The sequence below is a fragment of the Eleutherodactylus coqui genome, chromosome 2 (assembly GCF_035609145.1).
Source record: "Eleutherodactylus coqui strain aEleCoq1 chromosome 2, aEleCoq1.hap1, whole genome shotgun sequence".
NCBI lineage: Eukaryota > Metazoa > Chordata > Amphibia > Anura > Eleutherodactylidae > Eleutherodactylus > Eleutherodactylus coqui.
The window spans coordinates 179508108-179523450 of NC_089838.1; the positions used below are offsets into that span (position 1 = coordinate 179508108).

The 15343-nt window shown below is 44.6% G+C and overlaps 1 protein-coding gene across 1 annotated transcript in view; it reads right to left on the reverse strand.

Moving 5' to 3' along the window:
* The window catches only part of CACNA2D1 (calcium voltage-gated channel auxiliary subunit alpha2delta 1), a 640389-nt gene that overhangs the window by 61066 nt on the left and 563980 nt on the right, over window positions 1-15343 (reverse strand). The window contains exons 25-27 of the mRNA XM_066592011.1: window positions 10122-10206; window positions 9370-9432; window positions 8014-8117 (exon numbers count right to left, since the gene is read on the reverse strand). Coding sequence (XP_066448108.1) covers window positions 8014-8117; window positions 9370-9432; window positions 10122-10206 — 252 coding nt within the window. The remainder of the gene's footprint in view (window positions 1-8013; window positions 8118-9369; window positions 9433-10121; window positions 10207-15343) is intronic.

Consider the following 15343-nt stretch of genomic DNA (forward strand, 5'->3'; position numbering starts at 1 on the left):
GATTGTTCGTTTGAGTTGTGCCTGAATCCTTGGTGTAGCACCAAACCATTTATTACTAGAGATGAGCGAACGTACTCGTCCGAGCTTGATATTCGTGCGAATATTAGGGTGTTCGGGATGCTCGTTACTCGTAACGAGTACCACGCGGTGTTCCGGTTACTTTCAGTTTCCTCTCTGAGACGTTAGCGCGCTTTTCTGGCCAATTGAAAGACAGGGAAGGCATTACAACTTCCCCCTGTGACGTTCAAGCCCTATACCACCCCCCTGCTGTGAGTGGCTGGGGCGATCAGATGTCACCCGAGTATAAAAATCCGCCCCTCCCGCGGCTCGGCTCAGATGCCTTGTGAGTTAGCTGAGGGACAGTGGTATCGTGCTGGAGCTGCTGTAGGGAGAGGGTTAGGAGTTAGTGTAGGCTTCAAGAACCCCAACGGTCCTTCTGAGGGCCACATCTAATAGTGTGCAGTACTGTGTTAGCACTGTATTTTTTATTTTTTTTTCAAAATTGGATCTGCAGAGCATTGCGCCCTGCAATAGGGACAGAAGTGGTGGTTAGGCAGGGAGAGTGTTAGCAGTGAGTGTAGGCTTCAAGAACCCCAACGGTCCTTTCTAGGGCCACATCTATCCGTGTGCAGTACTGTCCAGGCTGCTGTTAGCAGTGTTGCATTTTTATTTTTTTTCTCAAAACCGGCTGTGCAGACCATTGCACCCGGCATTAATACTACAGGGATAGAATTGTGTAGGCAGGGCCAGAAGACATACATTATTCATTGAATAGACGCAGTGTGGCTTTTCCTTTGAAAAACAAGGGAAAAAATTCTATTTCGCCTGCCTCTGACAGTCCTCAGGGCTCTGGGTACGTGTGTGCTGCATGCAGAACGTTAAAAAAAATCAGACGCAGCCAGCTACGTTTTACTGCAGGCTTGCGCCAATTTTTTTCCTGCATGGGAAATCCCTGATCTGCTGTAGCGAATAACTTTGCATCACTGCAGTTCTCTGACACATTTGCAGGGCCACAACACAGTTATTAAACTTAGTAGTATTCATTGAATACACGCAGTGTGGCTTGTCCTTTGAAAAACAAGGGAAAAAATTCTATTTTGGCTGCAGGCTTGCGCCAATTTCTTTCCTGCATGGGAAATCCCTGATCTGCTGGAGCGAATAACTTTGCATCACTGCAGTTCTGTGACACATTTGCAGGGCCACAACACAGTTATTAAACTTAGTAGTATTCATTGAATACACGCAGTGTGGCTTGTCCTTTGAAAAACAAGGGAAAAAATTCTATTTCGCCTGCCTCTGACAGTCCTCAGGGCTCTGGGTACGTGTGTGCTGCGTGCAGAACGTTAAAAAAAATCAGACGCAGCCAGCTACGTTTTACTGCAGGCTTGCGCCAATTTTTTTCCTGCATGGGAAATCCCTGATCTGCTGTAGCGAATAACTTTGCATCACTGCAGTTCTCTCACACATTTGCAGGGCCACAACACAGTTATTAAACTTAGTAGTATTCATTGAATACACGCAGTGTGGCTTGTCCTTTGAAAAACAAGGGAAAAAATTCTATTTTGGCTGCAGGCTTGCGCCAATTTCTTTCCTGGCTTGGAAATCACTGGTAATACAGCATGCTGAGGGGTAGGGGTAGGCCTAGAGGACGTGGACGCGGCCGAGGACGCGTAGGCCCAAGTGAGGGTGTGGGCACAGGCCGAGCTCCTGATCCAGGTGTGTCGCAGCCGACTGCTGCGCGATTAGGAGAGAGGCACGTTTCTGGCGTCCCCACATTCATCGCCCAATTAATGGGTCCACGCGGGAGACCTTTATTAGAAAATGAGCAGTGTGAGCAGGTCCTGTCGTGGATGGCAGAAAGTGCTTCGAGCAAGCCATCATCCACCCAGAGTTCTGTGCCGTCCAGTGCTGCAAATCCGAATCCTCTGTCTGCTGCTCCTCCTTCCTCCCAGCCTCCTCACTCCACTACAATGACACATGCTCAGGAGCGGGAAGACTCCCAGGAACTGTTCTCGGGCCCCTGCTCAGATTGGGCAGCAGTGGTTCCTCTCCCACCAGAGGAGTTTATCGTCACTGATGCACAACCATTCGAAAGTTCCCGGGGTCCGGGGGATGAGGCTGGGGACTTACGGCAACTGTCTCAAGACCTTTCAGTGGGTGAGGAGGACGATGACGATGAGACACAGTTGTCTTGCAGTGAGGTAGTAGTAAGGGCAGTAAGTCCGAGGGAGGAGCGCACAGAGGATTCGGAGGAAGAGCAGCTGGACGATGAGGTGACTGACCCCACCTGGTGTGCAACGCCTACTCAGGACAGGTCTTCAGAGGGGCAGGCACGGGCAGCAGCAGGGCAGGTTGCAAGAGGCAGTGCGGTGGCCAGGGGTGGAGGCAAGGCCAGACCGAATAATCCACCAACTGTTTCCCAAAGCGCACCCTCGCGCCATGCCACCCTGCAGAGGCCGAGGTGCTCTAAGGTCTGGCAGTTTTTCACAGAGACGCCTGACGACCGACGAACAGTGGTGTGCAACCTTTGTCGCGCCAAGATCAGCCGGGGAGCCACCACCAACAGCCTCACCACCACCAGCATGCGCAGACATATGATGGCCAAGCACCCCACAAGGTGGGACGAAGGCCGTTCACCGCCTCCAGTTTGCACCGCTGCCTCTCCCCCTGTGCCCCAACCTGCCACTGAGATCCAACCCCCCTCTCAGGACACAGGCACTACCGTCTCCTGGCCTGCACCCACACCCTCACCTCCGCTGTCCTCGGCCCCATCCACCAATGTCTCGCACCGCACAGTCCAGCCGTCGCTAGCGCAAGTGTTGGAGCGCAAGTACGCCGCCACGCACCCGCACGCTCAATCGTTAACCGTCCACATAGCCAAATTTATCAGCCTTGAGATGCTGCCGTATAGGGTTGTGGAAACGGAGGCTTTCAAAGCTATGATGGTGGCGGCGGCCCCGCGCTACTCAGTTCCCAGTCGCCACTACTTTTCCCGATGTGCCGTCCCAGCCCTGCACGACCACGTCTCCCGCAACATTGTACGCGCCCTCACCAATGCGGTTAGTGGCAAAGTCCACTTAACTACGGACACGTGGACAAGCACAGGCGGGCAGGGCCACTACATCTCCCTGACGGCACATTGGGTGAATTTAGTGGAGGCTGGGACAGAGTCAGAGCCTGGGACCGCTCACGTCCTACCCACCCCCAGAATTGCGGGCCCCAGCTAGGTGGTGGTATGTTCGGCGGTGTATGCTTCCTCCACTAAAGCACCCTCCTCCTCCTCCTCCTCAACCTCTGTCTCGCAATCTAGATGTGTCAGCAGCAGCAGGACGTCGCCAGCAGTCGGTGTCGCGCGGCGTGGCAGCACAGCAGTGGGCAAGCGTCAGCAGGCCGTGCTGAAACTACTCAGCTTAGGAGATAGGAGGCACACGGCCCACGAACTGCTGCAGGGTCTGACAGAGCAGACCGACCGTTGGCTTGCGCCGCTGTGCCTCCAACAGGGCATGGTCGTGTGTGACAACGGCCGTAACCTGGTGGCGGCTCTGCAGCTCGGCAGCCTCCCGCACGTGCCATGCCTGGCCCACGTCTTTAATTTGGTGGTTCAGCGCTTTCTGAAAAGCTACCCACGCTTGTCAGACCTGCTCGTAAAGGTGCGCCGCCTCTGCGCACATTTCCGCAAGTCCCACACGGACGCTGCCATCCTGCGCACCCTGCAACATAGGTATAATCTGCCAGTGCACCGACTGCTGTGCGACGTGCCCACACGGTGGAACTCTACGCTCCACATGTTGGCTAGGCTCCATGAGCAGCGTAGAGCTATAGTGGAATACCAACTCCAACATGGGCGGCGCAGTGGGAGTCAGCCTCCTCAATTCTTTTCAGAAGAGTGGGCCTGGTTGGCAGACATCTGCCAGGTCCTTCGAAACTTTGAGCAGTCTACCCAGGTGGTGAGCGGCGATGCTGCAATCATTAGCGTCACCATTCCTCTGCTATGCATCTTGAGAAGTTCCCTGCAAACCATAAAGGCAGCCGCTTTGCGCTCGGAAACAGAGCCGGGGGAAGACAGTATGTCGCTGGATAGTCAGAGCACCCTCCTGTCTATATCTCAGCGCGTTCAGGAGGAGGAGGAGGAGCATGAGGAGGATGAGGAGGAGGGGGAAGAGACAGCTTGGCCCACTGCTGACGGTACCCATGCTGCTTGCCTGTCATCATTTCAGCGTGTATGGCCTGAGGAGGAGGAGGAGGAGGAGGAGGAGGATCCTGAAAGTGATCTTCCTAGTGCGGACAGCCATGTGTTGCGTACAGGTACCCTGGCACACATGGCTGACTTCATGTTAGGATGCCTTTCTCGTGACCCTCGCGTTACACGCATTCTGGCCACTACGGATTACTGGGTGTACACACTGCTCGACCCACGCTATAAGGAGAACCTTCCCACTCTCATTCCCGAAGAGGAAAGGGGTTCGAGAGTGTTGCTATACCACAGGACCCTGGCGGACAAGCTGATGGTAAAATTCCCATCCGACAGCGCTAGTGGCAGAAGGCGCAGTTCCGAGGGCCAGGTAGCAGGGGAGGTGCGGAGATCGAGCAGCATGTACAGCCCAGGCAGTGCAACAGTCTTTAAGGGCCTGGACAGCTTTATGGCTCCCCAGCAAGACTGTGTCACCGCTCCCCAGTCAAGGCTGAGTCGGCGGGAGCACTGTAAAAGGATGGTGAGGGAGTACGTAGCCGATCGCACGACCGTCCTCCGTGACGCCTCTGCCACCTACAACTACTGGGTGTCGAAGCTGGACACGTGGCCTGAACTAGCGCTGTATGCCCTGGAGGTGCTTGCTTGTCCTGCGGCTAGCGTCTTGTCGGAAAGGGTGTTTAGTGCGGCTGGGGGAATCATCACAGATTAGCGTACCCGCCGGTCAACCGACAGTGCCGACAGGCTAACACTCATCAAGATGAACAAAGCCTGGATTTCCCCAGACTTCTCTTCTCCACCAGCGGACAGCAGCGATACGTAAGCAATACGTAGGCTGCACCCGCGGATGGAAGCATAGTTCTCTCTCACCATCCAAAACGGGGACATTTCTGCTTCATCAATCTGTGTCTAATGTTCCTCCTCCTCCTCCTGCTCCTCCTCCTGAAACCTCACGTAATCACGCCGAACGGGCAATTTTTCTTAGGGCCACAAGGCTCACTCATCTAATTTTTCTAAACAATTTTTATATGTTTCAATGCTCTTAAAAGCGTTGAAACTTTAACTTGAACCAATTTTTAGTTAAACTGGGCTGCCTCCAGGCCTAGTTACCACTTAAGCCACATTAACCAAAGCGATTAATGGGTTTCACCTGCCATCTTGGTTGGGCATGGCCAATTTTTACTGAGGTACATTAGTACTGTTGGTACACCAATGTTTTGGGGCCCTCACCTACAGTGTAATCATAGCAATTTGTATGTTCTTCGCCTGCACTCATGGTACAGAAGTGTGTGTGGGGTTGGCCTACACTTTAGCTATATAAATGTAACTTGGGCCTTGGCTATACTGCAGCTACTGAAATGGAACTAAGACTGCGCTCCCACTATACTGCTGCTTCGAGATTGTTCCTGGGGCCTGTGTAGGCTGCTACAATGACTTAAATGGAACTAAGACTATGCTCCTCCTATACTGCTGCTTCGGAATTGTTCCTGGGACCTGTGTAGGCTGCTACTATTACTGAAATGGAACGAAGACTGCGCTCCCACTATACTGCTGCTTCGGAATTGTTACTGGGGCCTGTGTAGGCTGCTACTATTACTGAAATGGAACTAAGACTGTGCTCCCCCTATAATGCTGCTAGTGATATGTTAGTGGGGCCTGTCGCTAATGCTACGGCTGAAATGTTACTAATTCTGGGCTCTGCCTATACCGCAGCTAATGGTATGTCACTGGGGTGTGGAAACAGAGGCTTCACAAAGACATGATGGCGGCGAGGCCATTTCCCACCAACGCTGTTACTGTTAAGGTGCATATAACCACGGACACGTGGAGAGAATACGTAGTGCAATGGGATATTTCTATGTACCCCGGTGGCTTCCTGGCACCCACCCATGCTGTGGGTCCACAGGGAATTATAAATGCATCTGTTTCCACTTGTAAAGAATCCCAGTCTGACTGCGGCATGCAGTGTGGGCCGAAGCCCACCTGCATTAAGCACGACATTACTACCTCAGCTGTGTTGGGCAATGCAATGGGATATTTTTGTGTATCGCCGGTGGGTTCCAGGGAGCCACCCATGCTGTCGGTCGACAGGGACTTCACAATAGGGAGTTGTACCAGCCTGTGTCTATGAATTAAAAAGCCCGGTCTGACTGGGGCATGCAGAGACACCTTGACAGAATGAATAGTGTGTGGCACATAGGTTCCCCATTGCTATGCCCACGTGTGCAGCTCCTGATGGCGGTGGCACAGGATTCTATTTCTCATTGCTTCTGTACAGCATTGTGGGCTATCGCCCCGCCCCTTTTAAAGAGGGTCGCTGCCTAGCCGTGCCAACCCTCTGCAGTGTGTGCCTGCGGTTCCTCCTCATGGCAGACGCACTTCTAAATAGACATGAGGGTGGTGTGGCATGAGGGCAGCTGAAGGCTGCGCAGGGACACTTTGGTGTGCGCTGTGGGGGGGAGGGGGGGCGGTTGGGCAGCATGTAACCCAGGAGAAGTGGCAGTGGAGTGTCATGCAGGCAGTGATTGTGCTTTGTTGGAGGTAGTGTGGTACTTAGCAAAGGTATGCCATGCTAATGAGGGCTTTTCAGAAGTAAAAGTTTTTGGGAGGGGGGGGGCCCACTCTTGCCGCTATTGTGGCTTAATAGTGGGACCTGTGAACTTGAGATGCAGCCCAACATGTAGCCGCTCGCCTGCCCTATCCGTTGCTGTGTCGTTCCCATCACTTTCTTGAATTGCCCAGATTTTCACACAAGGAAACCTTAGCGAGCATCGGCGAAATACAAAAATGCTCGGGTCGCCCATTGACTTCAATGGGGTTCTTTACACGAAACGAACCCTCGAGCATCGCGAAAAGTTCGTCCCGAGTAACGAGCACCCGAGCATTTTGGTGCTCGCTCATCTCTATTTATTACCCAAACACCCAGTAAGTCCATCTTTTTCTCACTTAAGTTTATACACTAATCATCTTAAGGCACTGTTCTCTTTTTTTTTTGTTTCTTTGTTCTGTGAAGTCTCACCCCCTGTTAGTCTCATCCCCTCACCCATCTCACTGTTCCTCCACCCATAAGATGGTTAATTATGAATGGACATGTAATAATATACATCACTCAACCTCCTCCATTTCTCCTACATGCCATATATTCCTATCGAGGAGGCGTGTGACCACTATGTTCCTCCATAGACAGCCATCTTATGGACAGAGGAGCAGTGAGGATGGGATAAAGGGGCAGGCCATTCACAAACTCAGCAGAACAGAGTAGTGCATGAATACAAAGTACTTTAGTAATTATGCTCAGAATCAAATTTATAACCAATGTAATATTAATTGTAAAGTGACTAACCTCTTTAATGCCAAATGATAATGAATTATAGGCCCTTGCTCATTCTATAATCAATCAAATTCATCTAATTAGCATCAACTTAATAGTTACCCCAATCCACTGAGATTTCTATTTGTGCTGTTTATTTCTCATTGCTTAAATAACAAGTGATGTTAAATACTCTTGTATAAAAAGAAAAAAGTATTGTAGAGATTATACCTTTATTGGCTTTGGCTAACCACACTATTTTTGATCTACATCTTAAAAAGAAAGAAAATATTCTGCAAATGTATAGAGATTTTCAGCACTCACATCAGTGTCTGTCCCCCATGGGACTTTTAATCTAAATTCCATCTCAGACACCTACTAATGCAAATTTCATAGAAAGCTAATAAAATATTAGTATGTACAGTATTTGTAGTGTTTCTTATGTAAATGTTGGCTGCGAATCTTCACCCAATAAAACAGTACACATTTCTGTTTTTAGAGCACAATAACTTACTATTGAAGTAAGGAGCAGTGAATACATAATTGTCATTGTCCAAGCTGCGTTTGTAGTAGCTATCTTCATATGTTTCAGCATCTTCATACCAGTATTCACCAGCACTATAAAATCAAAGAAAAAATAATGTTAGAAATGCGCATAGTTGCATAAGGTAAAAACAAATCAATATTTTCACAGCGTAATAATACAACTTAAGGCCTTAGTCAGCGCTGAGCCAATCAGGGGCAGGTCTGACTCACACCCCCTTCACACCCACTGCAGGCCGGCCACGCTGAACTCCGTCTGCCGGGACCAGGTGAGTATATATATATTTTTTATTTTAACACATTTCTGGATGAATTGCAAGGAAGGGCTTATATATTTAAGCCCTTCCTGACAATTCATCCCGCGCATGCCGGCAGCCCATTGCTTTCAATGGAGTCGGCTGTATTGCCGGCTCCATTGAATTCGATGGGCAAACATCGTTCTTCTCTGCCACAGCTGTTACAGCTGTGGCAGAAAAGAAGGATTTGTCTTCTATATTTTCCCAATGGGGTCGGCGCTGCTGCCGCCGGCCCCATTGAGCGCATATAGAGAAGAGAACAGGAATCGCAGATAGCAGATAGGTGCGATCTGGGATTTCTGTTCTATAATTTATCGGACGAACGCATAAAAAGCGCTCATGTGTCCGATACCATTGCAAAGCAATGGTTTTAAAAAATCGCCAGACGCATGCGCATGTGCAAATCGCGCGAAAAAACGCCCGTCTGACTAAGGCCTTAGTGTGTAATGGTGACATGTATTTCCTCTACCCATGTGTATAACTTTACATTCATCAGTGTTAAATCTCATTTGCTATTTTTCTGCCTAAGCCCCCAATGTATCCAGATAGTCTTGCAATCTCCTTGCATCCTCTCTTGTGTTAATTTCTTTAGATAGTTTTGTGTCATCTGCAAATATTTATATTTTACTACACAATCCTTCTACCAGGTCATTAATAAATATATTAAAAAGAATATGGCCCAAAAACATGCCCCGATAAACCATAGTATTACCAGTTGACTCAAAAAAAATTGGTGTTTGGTGTACAGTGTCAGGAACACAAATAGTGGGCCTGACACTGTTCACCAAACACAAATTTTCTGGTCATGCAGTGGTGTTTCATGAGTTAGGTGGGCCTTCTCAGTAGACCAGCACCTCGTGTTCTGTGAATTCATATGACCTGATAAATGAAACCATGCTTCGCCCATCATAAAGTACAGCAATGAGTTCAAAAGTCCTCTAGAATTAAAATGCTTATAGTGTGTATTGCATTAGTGAATACTATTGTCTGAGGCATTATTTATATACTTAGCCACTGCATACTCCCCTTACCTCTTTGGATAGACTCTGGTAATTCCACCATCAGTTGCTACAAATCTAGCTATAATTCCTTTCCTGAAAATAAATTATTATATAAAGTTAAATGTCATTCAAAGTACTATTACATGATAGAAAGCATGTTACCGTATGCAACAGAGTGAAATACCAGGGTAATTTCGATTTATTAATCTGAATCTGAATCATACATATAAAGTTTGAGAAATTGTGATGTGACTAATGCTCTTAAATAGCCAAATCTAAGGAAAACACATCAGCAAATTCAATGACATTACCTAATCCTAGTTCTAAAGAAAATGAAGTTGCTTTCCAAAGCTAAGTGTTAGCCCTATAAAAACTTTTGACAAAAATTGTTATTCAGATTGGAGAAGTGATTTATTCTATAATATACTATCTAAAAAGAATATATGATACTGAATGTAAAGTAGGGAGCATTAATACATTCACTAAATACTATTTGTAAACTATCACAAGTTCGAGTTTTATAAAGTTAATAGAAAAAGTTAAAATTCTTAAATGATTTTTTAATCTATGTCTAGAATTTATTTTATTACAGAACCATCTTCATGCTACTGTAATAAATGGCATACAAACATGACATTTACCTGTGAATAGTAAATACTGTAATTTCTTAAGTAGTCACAAAAAATTGTTAAATAGTGTTTTTCACCCTTATAACAATATATATGTCTCTCTTTTATCCATTTTAATGATTATTGTAAATAAATAATAAAATGGTATCTCACGGTAATGCTCCTTTCCAGTGAGCCTGTACCAGTTCATTTGTAAATCCTGCATCCAGTAGAGCTCTGTTAATCAGGTCCTTATTGCCTTTTAAATGTGAAAAATAATTCAAGGTAAATGTGTGAGAATGTGTAAAACATTGCAGTATACAAAATGACCATTGTCATAAGGTTGCTGGTCTTATTACCAAACTCTAATAAGAAAACTGACCATGTGGGTACAATTCACAAAACCTTAAGGCATTAAGAGTAGAGTTGAGCGAACGTACTCTGCCTAGCTTGATGCTCGTTCCAGTATTAGCATACTCGATGGTGCTTGTTACTCGAACAAGCATCACGCTGTGTTCGACCCCGCCCCAGTTTTTGGCTCCTCCCCGCTGTGACGTGCCCGCTTTGGCCCCTCCCTGCCGTGACGCAGCACGCACATCAATGGCAAATTTTGGGGCTGGCAGGGAGGAAAGAGAGAGAGAGAGAGAGAGAGACCAAAAAATAAATAAACTCGGGACCCGGCCCACATACAAATATACTCGAGTCTCCCATTGTAGTTATTGGGGTTCGTTACTCGAGTAGAGCTCCCGAATTTTACGAAAAGCTCGACTCGAATAACAAGGACCCGAGCATTTGGGTGCTCGCTCATCTCTAATTAAGAGCATTTTGTCTAACTCTTATGTTCCCTTCTTTACTTTTGGTAAGCAAGGAAACTTTTACAGAAAATCCATTATGTTAAATAAATAAGAAGGAAGAAAAGCAGAATGTTAGATTCTCCATTAGCTGTCCAATAATATTGAGGCAAAAGCATTGACAGCAAGAGAACAGCAAGATGCAAATATCAAGTCCCAGATCAATATTGCTTCCAACTAAGGAGGTGTGCATACAGAAGATGGTACAAACTGATTTAGTGTACAGTTTTAATGTAATGTTAAGGAACCCTTTATTATTTGCTAAATAGTACAAATAGTTTTGACCATAAAATGTAAAACTAATTTACGACAAAGTGGGGGAAATGCACAAATTGTGAAATATACATTTTAGCTACTTTTCCCGTGTCATAGTTAGGCATAGCGGGAAAAACAGGAGTTTAAAAAGAAATCTGTACTGCGGATGTCTGACAGCGAGCCATGCGGACCATCTACAGTACAGATGAAGATACAGAAAGGCAGGTACATGCGGATGCCACACAGTTGCTCAGTGTAAAGGTACTTTAAGCTTTACGGTACATTCACACATGGCTTATTTGTTGCGTTTTGTCCACTGCTGAACTCTATCCAGAAAATCTGCAGCATATTAGAGAACAAGTCAAGTGGATGTAATTTCAGAAATCTCATCCATTAATTGACCTTCAGTGCAGAATTAAGATCTGCAGCATGTAAATTTATTATGTAGATCTTCACCACAGATTGTAGAAATGAATGAGGTGAAGTCAGCAACATCCATGGCAAAACGGCATGCAATAAATGCAGATTTTCTATTTGATTCATTGTGGATTTCCCACAGTGGAAAATACATCCCATGTAGACGTACCCTTACTTGCATTTTCTGCTGAGTTTATATTTAGTGTTGCCTCAAACTTCTAATTGGCTAAATATCTTATCCATTTGTTATTTAGAAAGAAAACTGTTTGTTTAGGATGACTAATGACTTCCAAGGTCTGTAATAGGTTACTATAGTTGCTGGATCAGTTCTTTCTATCTGCTTAAGCAAATTTTCTAAGGGAAGCAATATATGTGATATAAAGCAATTACATAGTAACAAAGGAAATAATGAATACATTTATTTTCGGGGTGAATAAGAAAATGCTAAGTGGGCAAATAAGAACCATCACTTGTCTTGTTCTTTGAACAGATTTCTTGTGGTCTACGTGTCTGAACAGGAAAATGTCATAACTACTCTTAAGATAAACAGTTTACATAACTTCCCAGTAGTATAGCTAATATTTGAGATAAAGTTCAGTATTATAACCTATGCCATTTCCTGACCAGTACAATTAGGAAGGACAGAAGTCACTTAAGACGCATGCATTTTACATAAGAAAAGATAGTGTACTGTACATATTGTTTGTTAAAGAAGGAGGAAATGTGAAACAATGTTGCATGAACTATATTATTATTTGTGTCAACGAGTTCATTACAGCTACCCACAAACATGAATAGATTCAGAACGTTCAACTACTGCAATCAATATCATAGCACCAACATTAATTTGAATCATGGGCGAGAGTTCCCGTTGGTGAAGTAGCCTTATGAGACCTTTTTAATACACATTTAGTGCCCTTTTATTAATCTATAATCTATAATTTGTGAACTATAGCGGATCAAGTACAATGGGTAACCACTGGAACTGCATTCTTGACCAAAAGAATTTCCTACACATTGATTTATGGTGAATAAAACCGATGCCTGTGAGGAAGCCATTATCATCAGTTGCACGGGTATGGCAGCACCAATACAGCTTATGTGTGCTGTTTTGAAAGCCTATAAGATTTCTACATATCAATCCATGCATCTCTTCCTTAAAACTTAGCAAATTCTGCTGGGTTTTTTTCCCTCAGTTTTTTTAAATATGCAATAGGGTATTTCTGCATTATTTTTATTATTGCCATGTGCTATGGGATTTATTGCACTTGATACACGGTTCAGTTATATAGCACTTGTAGCTTAGGGTGGGCATTACCCTCACACCATATGAAAAATTGTGTTTTCACTTTCTTTACATTGGAGTGGAAGGGACTATATCTAACATTTTAATAGTTGAAATAATCTGCTCTTCCAGTTGACCTGATTCTAGTTATGTGTGCTTCAAGGCAGACATATTCTTATTTTGTCCTCTTTTTTTATACTATATACTTTTATGGCCGTAGCAATTTTACTTGTTCCATTCAGAACTGGAATACTATACTGTACAGTGTTTACTAATAAATATAATTAGATAAATTATACCTTCCTCTTCTAAATGGCTTTAATAGACCACAAAAATATTTTGATAGGCAACAGAACTGAAACCCTCCATAAACTAAACAGCAGTACACTTTGCATTAGAAGATTATTTAGTTACATAGAGTTATTTTGATTTTGAAATTCAAAAGAAATGTTAAGTATCTTATTGGCACAATCAAAAAGGTACTAAGCATCTCTGCTATGTAAGAAATTAAACTGAAATATCAAGTCTACTTTGTTTAAACACAGGATGAAATAGTTTCGCATGCTGGATGAAAACTGAACAGACCCATTTTAGTCAATGCGGTCCAATCGGTGCCATTTGGTGTTATCATAAGATGGATCTGTTCAGCCAGTGAGTGCTTTTTTCGTGCTTCCATATTACAGCAGGAAAGGGTAATCCCTGAAGGTTCATTTACACACAAAGATGATTGCTCAAAATTTGTCAGAAAGTGTCAGCTTTGAGCGATCATTTTGCATTAGGCACTAATAATGTAATTAGCTGCTAATGTCCATTAGCAGCTAACTAACATTATTTGCATGTTAATCAGCTGCCAGGAGATGTATATACAGAACTGCAGGTGGTCTGTTCTTTAAATTCATGTCCATTGTTCTGCCAGATAATAACTATGTTATCAGCGCTCCCCGTGGAGAACTCAGCATGCGGTCCCTCTTATCTGGGAGGATGGCTTTTATGCTGAGCTGAATTTAGCAATGGATAAGGGGGGCACAGTAAGTGCATGATGGGCACACATTTACACACAAAGATGATCGCTCAAAAGCTATTGTTGAATTTTGATGAATTTTGAGCAATAATCAATGTGTATAAATCAGCCTTTAGCACAGATACAAATTAGACATTAAAGCACTTTCAAACTGAAGTAACATACCACCCCTTCACAGGATAAGTGATAAATATCTGATTGGTGGGGGTCTGACTGCTGTAGTCAAGTGTAAGTGTTCCATAGGGGTCCCAGCGATCAAACCTCCATGATTCCCATACTAACTTAACACCATCCCTTAGCTGTGGATAGGGGATAATTCAGTTTTGTAGGTCACCTCTCTTAAATCTTACCTATCAGGTAAGTTGTGTTGCCCTATATAAGAACAACATATAATGGAGAGAGATATGCTATGTTTATACAATTTGAAGCAGGACTTCTAAATAAAAGCGTAAATCAGGATAGAACTCTTAATAGAGACAGTGAGGGTCCTAATTAGCCTATCCAATCAGGATGATTGACAGCGTTTCCTGCACCATAAAGTACTCTAACAGTCTTTCCTAGAAATCCTGTCAAGATTTATTCAGAAATCATGCCCCAAATCACATAAAACTAGATATTATAGAGATCAGCATCTCTCCTTCTATTACATGTTGCTCTCAGATAGAGCAGCATACATCACCTGGCAGATTCATTTTAAGAACAGTTTAAGTAAAAGTTTCTGTTGAATTATTAAATTTAGGGTATGCTAAATTTGACAAGTTCATGTTTGTTCCCACATGGTCTGAAGTAAATGGCAATGGTGACAGTCCTCTTTGAATTAGGTCAACCACTAGATGCCCTAATTGTTCATGAGGATACAGCCATAAACGCTCTCCCAGTAAATCAGCCATGAAAGATGGACCACTTGTCTTTAGATAACATGCTGCCCACAAGCCCTGAGTAACATCAGTTTATCGCACACCCTTATTTTACGCTGGAGTCTGACCTTTAATGTAAATGAAAACTAGAGGGCAGTTTAGGAATTAGAAAGTTTTCCAGGAAGTAGGACTCAACATATCTTTCTGGGACCAATAATAATCACTGGAATTGCAAGTGCAGGAAAGCATATCTCTACAATAATACCCACGCTGCAAATGATTGCACAATTATCTTTTAGCTGTACATGTTTTTAGACACTAATGTTAGTGCATCTGAAGGAGGAGGCAGTTTCTGATTTATTAAACATCACCTCTTTTAGTGATTACACCCCTTGCCATTTAGGCCTTAGTCACACGGGCGTTTTTTCCCGCGATTTGCGGATCGCATGACAGATGCGCATCTGCAAATCGCGTGACCGGTGCCGAAAAATCGCCCAAAAAAACTGCTCCTAGCCGCGTTTCAATGGAAATGGGCCGGAGCTGTCCAGCGCATTGAATTCAATGGAGCCGGCAATACAGCCGGCTCCATTGAAAGCAATGCGCTGCGGGCGATCTCACGATGAATTTTCGGGAAGGGCTTAAATATATAAGCCCTTCCCTGCAATTCATCCAGAAATGTGTAAAAATAAATAAAAAAATATATAGTCACC